The sequence below is a fragment of the Prinia subflava genome, chromosome 2 (assembly GCF_021018805.1).
Source record: "Prinia subflava isolate CZ2003 ecotype Zambia chromosome 2, Cam_Psub_1.2, whole genome shotgun sequence".
NCBI lineage: Eukaryota > Metazoa > Chordata > Aves > Passeriformes > Cisticolidae > Prinia > Prinia subflava.
This window is the reverse complement of record NC_086248.1, coordinates 59521558-59534236: the sequence shown is the minus strand read 5'-3', so window position 1 is coordinate 59534236 and position 12679 is coordinate 59521558. Positions and strand designations below refer to the sequence as shown.

At 40.9% G+C, this 12679-nt stretch overlaps 1 protein-coding gene across 3 annotated transcripts in view; it reads left to right on the top strand.

Annotated features, from left to right (window-relative positions):
* The window catches only part of IPCEF1 (interaction protein for cytohesin exchange factors 1), an 88087-nt gene that overhangs the window by 32529 nt on the left and 42879 nt on the right, over positions 1 to 12679 (top strand). For all 3 annotated transcript variants that reach the window (XM_063390143.1, XM_063390144.1, XM_063390142.1), the window contains exon 2: positions 9698 to 9748. In XM_063390143.1, the coding sequence (XP_063246213.1) occupies positions 9725 to 9748 (24 nt within the window). In that variant the 5' untranslated portion in view covers positions 9698 to 9724. The remainder of the gene's footprint in view (positions 1 to 9697; positions 9749 to 12679) is intronic.

The window sequence follows — 12679 nt, the reverse complement described above, 5'->3', positions numbered from 1 at the left end:
TTACAAGCATTTGAATGTATACTATCTCATTATTTTTCAAAGTCCTTGCTCTTGTGCTAACACAAACCTTCGACAATGCCTGTTCCCTGGCTTTCTGAGACTCAAAATATGATCCTGGTGGTTGTTGTCCTGCTGTTATCTTGGAGCCTGTCTGATTCCTGCCTACATCCTCCTGCTGTATCTTGTCGTGAACCTGCCAAGAGCAGTTGTCTTTTCTTCCCTGTTCCTACAGTACACATGGTCCATTGTAATGGGAGCAAGCATACTGCAATCCCTGTTGCTAATACTTCAGAGAAGTTTCTTCAAAAATATTTTGTGTGGTGATGGTGTGAATCACTTTACATATTTCCCTGCTTTGCTACATTTTGTAGCTGTTTTGTCATCCTTGTTCCTTCTTGCAGGTCTCAAGAGAGCTCATGCTCTTATTCCATGGTTCATCCAAGTCTACCAGGCTCTTCTAGGAGCAGCTTCTGGGTACAAGCACCATCAAAATACCATACCAGCTGAGTCATATTAATTGTGCTTATTTTCTCTTAATCTAAAGCAAAAACAACTGATGGGTAATTCAGTTTGCCTTAAAGCTCTTTCGTAGTTAATGTGTCTCAGCTAATACAAAGTAATTTGCTTATCGTCTGAGCTTTCTGCAGCTCCCTAATAGAGTCTTTAAATGATTTATGTGGATCTTACAAAGGGCAAGGAGAAAGGAGATGATGTCAAATCATCAAATTTTCTCAGACAGCAACAGGGTGAAGATGTTTTTATTTACTAAGATGCAGTGTTTCCCAAATTAGTTGTTTAACATCTCTAAAGATTAGAGAAAAATAGGGAATTTTGGGAGGGAAGGGAAGAGAGCTGAAATGGAGAACCAGAAATTATCACTATTTATTTATTTATTTACTAGGAATTTAGTGCACTGGATTTTTGTTGTTGTTGTTGTTGTTGTTGTGATTTTTGTGTTGTGTCTCTGCCCGGGGTCTTGTGGTTTTTGCCCAAGTTCTACGAGCACACTTAAAGCAATGCTGAGATGAAGATTGAATCTATATTCTAAATTGCCATGCAGTACACACCACTGCAGGGGTAAGCAAGACCCTCCAGCAGTTTTCTGTGTTCTGGATATGCTGTCTGTGCCTGGCATACACTTCATTTCCAAATGAAGCTCAAATGAAATGCAAAGATGCATTGTGAAGATAAAATCCTAGAAACACAGTGAATCAGAGCAATTTCACTCTGGTCTTGGGTTCCCAAACCCACAGAAAAAATTTGGTCTTGTACTGGTTAATTGCTGAATCCATAGGGCTTTTTCCATTTCCTCCACTTTAGTGATTTCTGATCAGATAGAATTTCAGGTGGTGATGGTGTTCTGGCCTGTTTGTCTCCTGATAGAAACCTTGGTACAGCTTCAGAGACAGCTGCTCAGCATGTGGAGATACGTTGCTCCTATTTTTGAACCATATATAACTTTATATTATGTCAGATGATATTATATTTGGGTTCTGTATTGCTGCCTGTGGATGTGCAAGGGCAGTGGGTGCTCAGTTGGAGTCCATTGTTTTCCTGTGCTGCTGCTTCCTCTTCTTTTGCTTTTAAGGACATGACAAAGTAAGAACATATTGGTTGCACATGCAAGACATTATGAAATGTGCTGAAAACTTGATTGACATCCAGTTTGAACAGCTGTTCAGCCTTCTGACCTCACTCTGTGGAGTTTAACCTTGACTACCTTGAATTCAACATTTTTAGCATTCTTTCACCCTATCCCTGTGGTCAGGTCTTCTTTTCCTGTTAAGAACTGGGGCTTAAATTCTGGAGTGGCAGACATTTAATAAGAAAAACAACACAAGCATATTGTGAAAGTGAGTACTCTGAAGTGGTTTGGGATAGCTTGCATTTTTTTCATCCTCACTGATCTCAATAAATCACAGATTGATGGTCAAAAGTCTGTCCAGTTTATGAGAATTAGGTTTCTTGTGCCAAATTTCTTATGAATTTGGATGAATTTTATATTATTCCTTAATTTTATATAAGTTATAAAATTGAAATTTAAGGGCTGCAATATAATTTGAAAAATAAATATTTTCAATCAGAACATGCTTAACTTTAGAAATTATATTTTAATTGGCATAAATTAGACTTCTTCTGCAATGGGAAAAGCGGGGTTGCTTTTCTTCAAGCATTTACCTCTCATTTATTACTTTCACTACCAAGGGAGTTCTCTTGTCAATGAGAATTAAGGCTGTAATTACTGTGAGATACACAAATAGGTGATCCATCTAATTTTATATTTTCTTGATTATTATTTTTCAACTGAGAAGTCAAGAATTTATTTTGGCTATTTGTTTTTCCTCTACAAGGCTTCAAAATTCCTCTATAAAGCTTTTATAATTCATATAAGAATTATAAAAAATTGAGGTGCTCTATATTGAAATACACTCTTTTATATTTAAAAGGACATAAAGAGCTGGGAACATTTTAGAAGAAAAACAGAGAAGAGAGGAAATCTCTCCTTAGAAGAAAAATAAGACATACAGATTAACTTTGTGTAGACTGTTGTGAGAACCATAGGATGGTGGAATATAAGTACAAAAGTTTGGTGAAATACAGCTTATGCCATAAAAGAAAATTCAAATCATCTGGGAAAACCTTGAAATAGTTCCCGTGAAAGAAATGATTCAGTTTTTAGTTCTATATAACTTTAACATATGTGTTTCTCCTTTAGAAAAAAGCTCACTGCATTCATTTCAGATTTTACTACAGTGAGGGAAAGACTGCAGAAAAGGAGTACAGAAAAGTGTTCATTTCTGCAGGATTCAAGAAGCGCCTAATGTAGTCAGATCTGCATTTGCAGAAGCAGCAAATAGTTCTCTCTAATGATTTATTTCTTTGTGCAGATGTTCTGGCAAAGGCTATGGTGTTAAAGAAACAAGAATCAGTAAATCCTGAATGCCTATAGGCACTGAAGGCTGAAGAAAAGCACTGCAGCAATCATTTGCATGCAGCCATCATTTGCAGCCAGTCATAGGGGGTTTGTAAGTTTTATTGCAGCTCTCAGGGCCAACCTGTTATGCTACCCACCTTGGACAAGACCCCCTTTTCACACTGGTGAGGGTCTGTACTCTAGCAGATGTTACTCACTGTGTTCTTTTTGTGTGGTGAAGAGGCTTTCTTCTCTTGCTTATTGCAAATGTAAGTCAAAGTATATGTGGCTGGTAGCAACTGAAGACAAGAAATAATCTGTTTAAAAGAAACACAAATCAGCTGTTGAAACAGTCTAGAAGCAGGCAAGCTACTTGATAATTAAACTTGATATCAGGGCAAAATGATTGTATGAGTACCTTCTCATCATATCTTTGAGCTTTCATCCTAGAGATGATTTTTTCTGCCTCTCAGCAGTCTATATCTGCTCTAACTCAGACATACTGAGAACAGCCTTTGTCTCCCATTTGCCTGCCCAGCTCATTGGCCTGCCTGTCCCAGACCTCAGAGAAATTCTGTGCTATATGTTGGCACAGGAATGTTGGGGGGAGGAATGGGTTCTGGCTAAATTTCTTTGGAGAAGCTGTGATGTCAGCAGTCCAGTTTTCTCAATTCTCTTGCTCCTGGGGAAATGCCTTTCAGCCACGGGAGAAAGGAGGCCACTTGCAAATCTGCATGGCTCAGCAGATGACACTGTGAGCAGAAGCAGTTCCACCCTGCTCTGGCAAAACTTGCCAGGGCAGTTTTTCCTTGCTATGCCTCTCCCCACTGGGATTGCCCTATTGCAGAAGTAAAGTTTGGGTGCAGCACATGTGTTTGCTGTGCTCTAATGGGTGGGAGGAAGATAAACACTTCATTGCTCCTGATCTTTTAATGAAGAACCAGACAGGACTCTCGAGACTTCAGTTTCTTGAGAGCTTTATAAATGTGGAGTGGAATTCTTTAATGGAAGAAGCAGCAAGTCCCCCAGATATTTCTTATCTGTTTCATCCTCATAATCATCAACATAATGATTTTGCTTTATTTTTTAAAATCTGTTCTCTTGAGGTTCTTCTGGAAGTGTGTATGCTGGCCTTTGGTATAGTGCTGTTGATACAATGAACGTTTCCTTAGCATAAGCTTCAGAGAGTGCAAACAGTAACAATTTTTGCTGGCCTCTTGTTCTCAAATGCAGGAGTTGAAAGCAGGCTCCTGCCATTTCTATCTTCCATTGGATGCACAAACCTCTTGCAATGCAATGACAACAAAAGTTATTCAGAACTGCCTTCCAGTGAGGGTGTCTCAGGTTCTTGTCACTGCAATAATCCAAATTTGCAAGTAGAGCAGCAGTTCTGTACCTCTGTGCTAGGGTGAATCATGCCCTTGTTCTCTCTTTGTGTACTGGACCTTGCAGTGTTCCCTTAAAACCGACTTTGCAGAAAAACTGATCTGAAAAAATAGAGGAGGGAATGATGGTCTCTCTCTCCTCATCTGTATCTTTTCACAAGGGACTTGCTTCAAGAGAAGCCTCCTAGATTATTGTCTCAAGAGGGTCTATAGGCTTTTTACTTTTTTCCCCTTCCTTCCTTCTGTGTTCATCTTCTGGACTAGCAAAAACCTGTGCATCTGTGACAGAGAGCAAAACATGAGGGAAGTGCTTCTTTATCCCAGGAGTGTTTCCTTATCCCTTCAGTGCACAAACGTTTCATCCATTTTTTGCAGGCAACTCAACTTTGCCTGTTTTCATTGCCTGCAACAGCAAAAACAAAAGGCCACCTAGGAGGCAGTAGGATTTGAAGCATTGCACTCAATGTTTCTGCAAACTATTCCTTGCCCTTCAAGCATAGCAGCACTAGGAGTCAGTTCAACACTACAAGGAATTTGGGGCAGACATACTTCATTAAGCAAGTCATTTTGTTTTCTCATTTTAGTCTGTGAGGCCATAGAGGCAGCTGGAGCATTTCTTCCTTTTGTTGAACCTCCTCTTTCTTTCCAGCCCCTCTCCTGAAGGCAGAGAGCACTGACTCCTGCAACTGCTCGCTCAGAGCTGTCAGCACATAAACCTGCTGCCCTTGGGCTTCCCAGCTGGGCTGACAGGACCTGGCCATGATCCAAGCAGGGCGATGCCTCCAGACCCTTTCTGTCTCCAACACAGAAGCAGTGAACTTTGTTCCAGTTTTTCCTGGCCTTCTCCCAAACAGAGTCAGAAGTCATCTTTTTGAATTGCTTTCACATGAGGGGATCGAGTAATTCCAAATGCATTTGAAAACAATGTTATAACCAATGGTATCATAAAATATAAACATATTAGATACGAAAAATGCAGTTCCTTGCTGCTAAGCCTGTGAAAAGAGTCCTTTGGTCTTTTCAAAGTGTAACACTTATTCAAAAGGTTAAAGTTATGCATTGTGGCCAAAGCTGAAGTTATAGTCCGACGATTATGTCTTATGACTATATTTTCATAGATCTGCTCTCTCTGATGCCGATGGTGAACGTGTAGTTTCATCTGCAGTTTGAAAAATGAAGTCATGGGGACCGAGATGGGTGGGGCAACCTTATCCAGGATGGAATGGGTCCATGAACTTTTGTGAGAATTATCTTAGTGTGTATTTGTCATTGTCCCGAGGCAAAGTGCCACCTTAATATCCATCTTCCCTGGTGAGCCTGTATCTGAGAGAAAATCTGCAGGCCAAGAAACTCCTTGTACAAGTTAGACAGTCAATTTAGATAGCTGATTAACCAGTTGAGTACCTGACTGGAGCTGACTAATTAGTGGTTAATGGTAAGGTTCTGTCAGATTAAATTGATCTCTAGTAAGCCTAAGGACAATTAAGAGCTTGCATGATCGCTGTGATCATTTTTCCCCTGCATTGTTGCAAGAACCCCAGTTAGAGGTAATGTGATAATTTAGGACTATTATGTAAGGCTGTCTCCTTGCCACAGGACAGTGCTTCAAGCACTGCTGTAAACTGGGGCAATGCTATTCCTAACGTCTGGTGAAATATGTGATTAAATAATCATTGATTTTGGGGGGAAACTTTTGTAGCACTCTCACTAGCTTCATATGGCCTGTCAATTCATTGCCCATTGAGGTGCAGATTGTTGCAGGCAGTCAAATGAACAGGAAACAAGCACATGGGTTAAAGTTGGTGACTAGCTTGAGAAATGTAAACAGAAGGCTCAGAGCTTATTTTCCAGGTTGTCTACAGCCCTGGCTTGGTGCTTGGTAAAACAGAAAATTTTTTTTGGAGTAGTCTGTGTCAATGCCACCTGAACAGGAGCTCAGCCATGCACATTTTGGGTGTTTCTGCAACACAGTCTGAGTCAAATTGCATATATCAAATATTTTGCTTAGAAGCAGGAAGGCATATGTCCACTCTGGATGTCATCTGAGAGATGCCTGGAAGGCATGTCTGGCAGGCTTATGCCATGATCATTGCAGATTGACATACTCACTGTAGCTTGTAATTGGCAAGAGACAGTATAAGGCCTTGTGGATTTTGATTTTCCCAAGAGGAATATTACTAATGAATTAAGATTGGTTTTTGCAATTAGAGTCATTGGAACCTCAGTGTTCTCTTTTTTTTTTTTCTTTTTTTCCACCATTTCAAATTATCTTTCCTCTTTATAGAGATATTTCTATATATTTTAGGAGAGATGATGAGTAAAATAGACTACCTCTATGTATAATTGCAAGGTATTTGCAATAAGTCACCTGTCAACATTTCCATGCTTGTTGCATCAACTTATTGCTCACATACCTACTTTTTTATTACTTTTCTTGAAAAAGCAAGGGTGAAGTGAGACTAATAAAACTATGCACACTGATACTTATAGATCGGTTGTTTAATCAATTTTTTTTAAAAAAAAAAGCCCTCAAGAACTTGATCTAGAAATCTTTTAACTGAAACCACATTTGATGTTGTATTCAATTCATACTGAAATGAAATCAGGTGGTTCAGATAACTCCCGGAAGAGCCAAAGAAATATAGATATGGTTTACAAACTGATACTGTAAATACCCTTTGCTTTTATTGAGTACATCCATTGCAGTTTAGCCTCCAGAAAACGAGAGACTTGTTTTACTGCTTCTGAAGCCACCTGAAGTGAGAGAGGGTTTACAACGTTTAATTTTCTCTCTTTGGTTTATTCCACATTTCAATTTTAGCAAATTGAGCATCCGTTACAGCAGACTGCAGTCCTGTTGCACATCTTCCATGGGGGTACCTTAATCTGTAGGCTGGAGGGTTTTCCTCTCCTTCTGTTCCTAGAATTTATCTTGTTGCAAGTGGAGAGTTTTAGGAAATGGGCTAGAATCCTGCACCCATCTTTTGGGGTGACATCCCTCTTCAAATTCACTGTCTACCTAAGTCAGGACAAGGACACATACAGGTCCTCAAGCTGTAACATAGCACTGTGCTGTGAAATGAGCTGAGTCTGCTGCTGCTGCTGCAGCTATTCCAGCTTGGAGTCAGGACACCTTCCTGATGATATGAACTGAAGGGGTGCCTCTTTCTAACCTCTTACTGGCTCCTGAGCTCAGGTATAGCTCAGGTGGGCTGGGGAGCCCTTCTGTCGGCCAAGCTGCCAGCCCTGAGCACGCCCCTGGGCTGCCAGGGTGAGACCACTACCACCTCACAGAGGGAAAAGTGAGGGCACTGCCCATCATGAGACCCCAGCTGCAGCCTGTGTGAGGGGCTTGTCGAGGGGCAGGGGGCTCTGGATCCCAGAGACAGCCCCTGCAGAGTCATGCTGGGCCATCCACTAAGGTGCATACTGACTGGCTCTATCTGAGGGGCCACGTTTATCCTGCTCCTTCTCCTAATTCACCTGACTCTTTAGAAAGCAGGGATAGTTTTCCCACAGTGCACCTGCACAAAATTGAAAAGGATCACTTGTTTTGCTCTAGTGCAGAGATAAGCAGGTTATGCCCTTTTGAAATGTTAGTTTTGAAACAGTTGACTACACTTGAATGGATATAAAAATCCTAATGCCTTTTCACAGAGTAACTAATCTCACTCAGGTGAAACAAACTTAAGTAAAGCATCTAGGAGTTATTTCTGCAGTGATTGTGTGATTTTTTTTCAAGTATCTTTCATTACACAGGAACCAATAAATTATATTCTTTAACTAGAATAGGGCAGAAGTCAATGCTGCTTTTGAACACTGGGTGCTGTCTCAAAACTGCTTATCCAGTTTCTGAAAACTAAACAAATGTTTGAGTTAAAGTCACAGAGAAGGGTTAGCTGAAATCCATTTCAGCTCCTTTGGCACAAAGCACACAGGAGGAAATACTGCCTTGCCAGTTAACTAATGCTTCTCCTCTTGCTGCTGGTACTGTGTCTGATTCAAAGCTGAGCAGTTCCTCCCCATACCCAAGGCACACATGAAATTAAGAAATGACAGGAAAAAGGCCATGTCACGATAATTACTGTGATATGGTCTGTTATTCCCTTTCTTTCTTGCTCTGTATTTGAGACTCAGTGTTAATCTTCTTGTGTAACTCAAGGTGTTTCCTCTGCTTGTTTGTACTGGCTATGATTTCTAAACATCCTTGAAATTATTGGCCATAACATTTCCCCACATCATGATATTACTTCAAATTGAGCTACTTATAGAAAGTGCTTCTTTCTACTTTTGAACAGAAATGGCTGGTAGCCAGAAAAATATGTATTTGTTTGCCTTTCTATTTTTGGTTTGAAATTGCTGGAAGCCAGTAGGTGGGTTTTTATTTTCTGTTTAAGATTTTGTTTTCAAACTAAATATTATGTATGAGGAGTGGCACATATCTTAAATAACTGGTTCTAGTAACAGGAAAATGTTCTCGTTAGAAATTCTTCTGAAGAGTGGCTCTATTTCTGGAAATCCTTTCTTGCTTGCTTCAGCAGAGTTTTGTATCCTCTCCCATTTTCCTCCATTATCCTTTCAAATGCAGAAGGGTGACTTTTGTAGGAACTTTGCTGGCACCAAAAACATTGGTTACACTGCACCAATTCATCATCTGCCCATTCTACCAACCCAAGGAATATCACTCAGGGAGCTAACATTTGGTGTTAACCAAACGAAATCACCTCATCTGCCACCTAAATGGATACCTACTAACCTGGTGTGTCTTTGGAAGATAAAATCCAGTGCCTGCTGCTGGACTGCACAAATTTTGATCTCCAGAAAGGAAAATTTCAATCCATTATAAAATAAGTAGTGCAGTATCAGGTCTCATCCCATTCAGGCGAACCAGAAGGTTACTTAATTTTTATTCCCAGAAAATGCTGGGAATTACTTAACCAAATCAGGAATCCAAATCCTATAGATTGCTTTCAGACTAAAGACCAAAATGAACAAAAAAAATCCACTCCCAATTTTATTTACTTATTCTCTCTCACACATTTTTTCTTAAAACCCCAAAAACCTCCAATCCCACCCAACTCCAAAGCCCGTCATAACCAAGCAAAAAGCAACCCTCTGACCACATTCATGAGCTTTGTTCTGTTTCTTTCATAAAAATAAGCTTGGATAGTTTTGAGTTAATGTTACTTACTGCTTGTTGATTTTTAAATCAGTAAAATCAGTTCACATAACATAGGATTTTCTTTGGTTTTGTTTTTGGGTTTTTTTTAGGGTTGGAAGAAGTCGGAAGGTAGAGTTAGGATAAAATGTTTTAAAGCATTTTTTTACTCTGCTGCCAAGACTTATGTTATATGAAAGTATATAGACCTTAAGTACACAAAATTTTCTCTTTTCACAGCTTTTCCATTGAGCTTTGAAACCATTCATGGAAGCTGATGGCAATAATCTTGTAAGTATAATTGAAGTTGTGCCAGAGTTATTGATCATCTGAAGAGGTCATATGTTGGGATTATATCCTTGTAGTCACAAAGACCAGGAACAGCATAAAAGAAGAGCACATGTTAACAGTATCAGTATTTAAGCAACATCTTTCTCATGGGCCAGCCCAAGCAGAGATGTTGCCCCAGTTCTGCTATAAGGATAAAATGAAACCCACTTCATGTTCCTGATGCTAGGGGTGCCCTCACTTCCCAAGTCAAACCTCTCAATGGATGAGATAACTGTAACCTAAGAAACACGATCTTAGCAAAGGGTTTTCTTAGCCACACAGTCTAACTCTTGGAAAACTTAAAGAAAACACAGCTCTGGAGAATAGAATAGAAACACAGCTCTGTTGATCCTAGCTGCCTTTGGTGCCTTCTCAGACTCATGCATTGTGAGCAGAACTTTGTGAGGCATGAAGCCTGTTTTCTAATATTAGCCCAATGCCCCTGTTTTTCCATGTAGATTTTTTTTTCCTTTCCCATTAAATATAGCCTCATATATTTATTTCACCTCATTTTTATTCCTTGGGAGTTTGCAGGCTGCCCCTGACCCAGGACTCTTGGAGCCTTTGATGCAGCTCCCTCTGACTTTAACTGGTGTTTGGGAGGGACCTACCCCCAAGAGCAGCCAACAGAGCCATCAGTTTGTGCAGCAGGGTGTGAAGAAGGAGTCAAATAAGGGGGCCTGCATTAAACCTTGGGGCTGTACCAGTCTTAGACATGGTGTAACAAGGCAGTTTCTCCAGAAGGTGTAGAAAGAGCTGGCCCTGCTAGGACAGAGGCTTCCACACAGAGTGGCTGCAGCCGTTCAAGTCCCAGACTTCAGGGGGTGTCAGGAACCTCTCCCTGAGGTTCTCTTGGCCCTGCAGGCCTTCTTGGAGGAGCTGTGCTGGCAAGTGGAGGAGGTTCAGGAGGAAGCGTGCAAACTGTGCAGCATCAGAGAAAGTGGAAGGGAGAGAGACAGGGTCTTTGAGACACAACAGCATGATGATCATCTGTCCCCACCTGAAATGGAGGAGCAGGCAGTGTCTATGCACACTATCAAAGTAAGCAGACCCACTGGAGAATTGGAAGGATGGAAGCTGATGACTTCTTGTACCAAGAGGAAGCTCCTGCCTCATCTCAGAACAGATTGACTGCCCTCATAATTGAAGAGAAGCCAGATATGTCCCCTAGCAAAGGACGTGGCTCACTTAACTGTAAACCCTGCAGGTCTAACAGGAGGAAGTGGTGAGACCCTGCACTGGGGGACAAAGGATCATCTGTAGGCCCAACCAACTATCTAGAGATGTTTGGTGCCTGGGAGAGGCCAGGATCCAGGAGGTTATGCAGAGACTGCCAAAGCCTGTCCAGCCCTCCGACTTCCATCTCCTATTGTTATTCCATCTGAGCACAAATAATACTGCCAGGGGTAACCAGTATATGCTGAGGGCCATAGAGCTGGAAAGTAGCTTTTCAGAGAAGGACTTGGAAACCTTGGTGGACATCATGAGCCAACAATGTGCCCATGCTGCAAAGAAGGTAAATGGATCTTTGGCTACATTAGACAAAGTATTGCCAGCAGGCCCAGGGAGCTCATGATTTATTCAGTGCTGCTGAGACCACCCCTGGAATGACTTCTCAATATAGGAGACACATGATATACTGAAGGGGCCAATGAAGGCCCAGAAGAATAATTAGGGGACTGTAGCATCTAAGAGATGAGGAAAGACTAAGTGAACTGGGACTGTTTAACTTGGACAACAGGGTCAGGGGGGCTCTTATCCATGTGCATAAACACCTGAAGGGAGGATGCAAAGAAGAGGACATGCTTCAATGGCTAGCATGGGGGTGGTACTAAGTTGGTGGCTGGACTTGAAGATTTTAAAGGTCTTTTACAACCTTAATGATTTTATGATTCTATGACTTAGGGTGACTGGGCACTGTCACAGGTTGCCCAGAGAGAGTGGGGTGTCTCCGTGCTCAGTGAAATGCAAAAGCCATCTGGAAACAGTCCTGGAAAATCAGTTGCAGGTGGGGAGTGGACTTAGATGACCTCCTGAAGTCCTTTCAGTCTTAATCATATCATAATTCTTTGGAAAAATAAGGCATCTAAAATGACAGAAGCTTCTGCTGAAGTTGTCACTTCTCTCATATGTTTTTGCTCATCACTGCAGCCTGCCTGGCAGAGAAGTGACTATGAGCAATGCACAGTTGAGCAGGTTCCTTTGCAACTCAGTAATGGTCTGTTTGCCAAGTGGAGGAGTAATAGATAGCAAGTCTGAAGTCTGTGTTGTTCTGCAGAATCACTATCCCATCCTGTTCAGTCCTTAGCAAACCAAAGCCTAACAAAATAATTAAAACCTACTCCCTATTACCAGTCATGCACAGAAGTGTGTGTTTTGCCACTACCCCAGAGCTTTCCAAGAACTACTGCTCTCCGTTTTCCCTTGGTAAGAAGAAATAGAAATACATCTGAGGTTCTTGGTTTGTTTTTCAGTTGAACCTGTGATCATGAAATCAATCAATTCCCATTAAGAAATTGAAAATTACAGAAAAACATCCACTGTTGTTAAAAGCAAAATCATGACTTTGGGTTTAGTTTCAGATTGTTTCAGTGGCTATGTCTGCTAGTTACAGTATATTCACATCTGAAACTGCTGTTATACTCCTGGTTTTATTGGTTACTGCTCTGCCTTCCACAGTTTTCTCTTTGTTCTGCACTGGCAAGAATCTCTAGAAGAGTGAAACTTAAAAGTATCTCTTAGTCAATGTTCACCCAGGTCCACTGACATAAAAGATTATTGACTTTTTTATAAAAGAGTTGTCAGTGAAGGAAACTTTAATTTACTTCTAGAAAAAAGGTTTGCCACTAGAGACTTGCTAATGTGTTGTATTCTCATGCAAAATTGAATCCA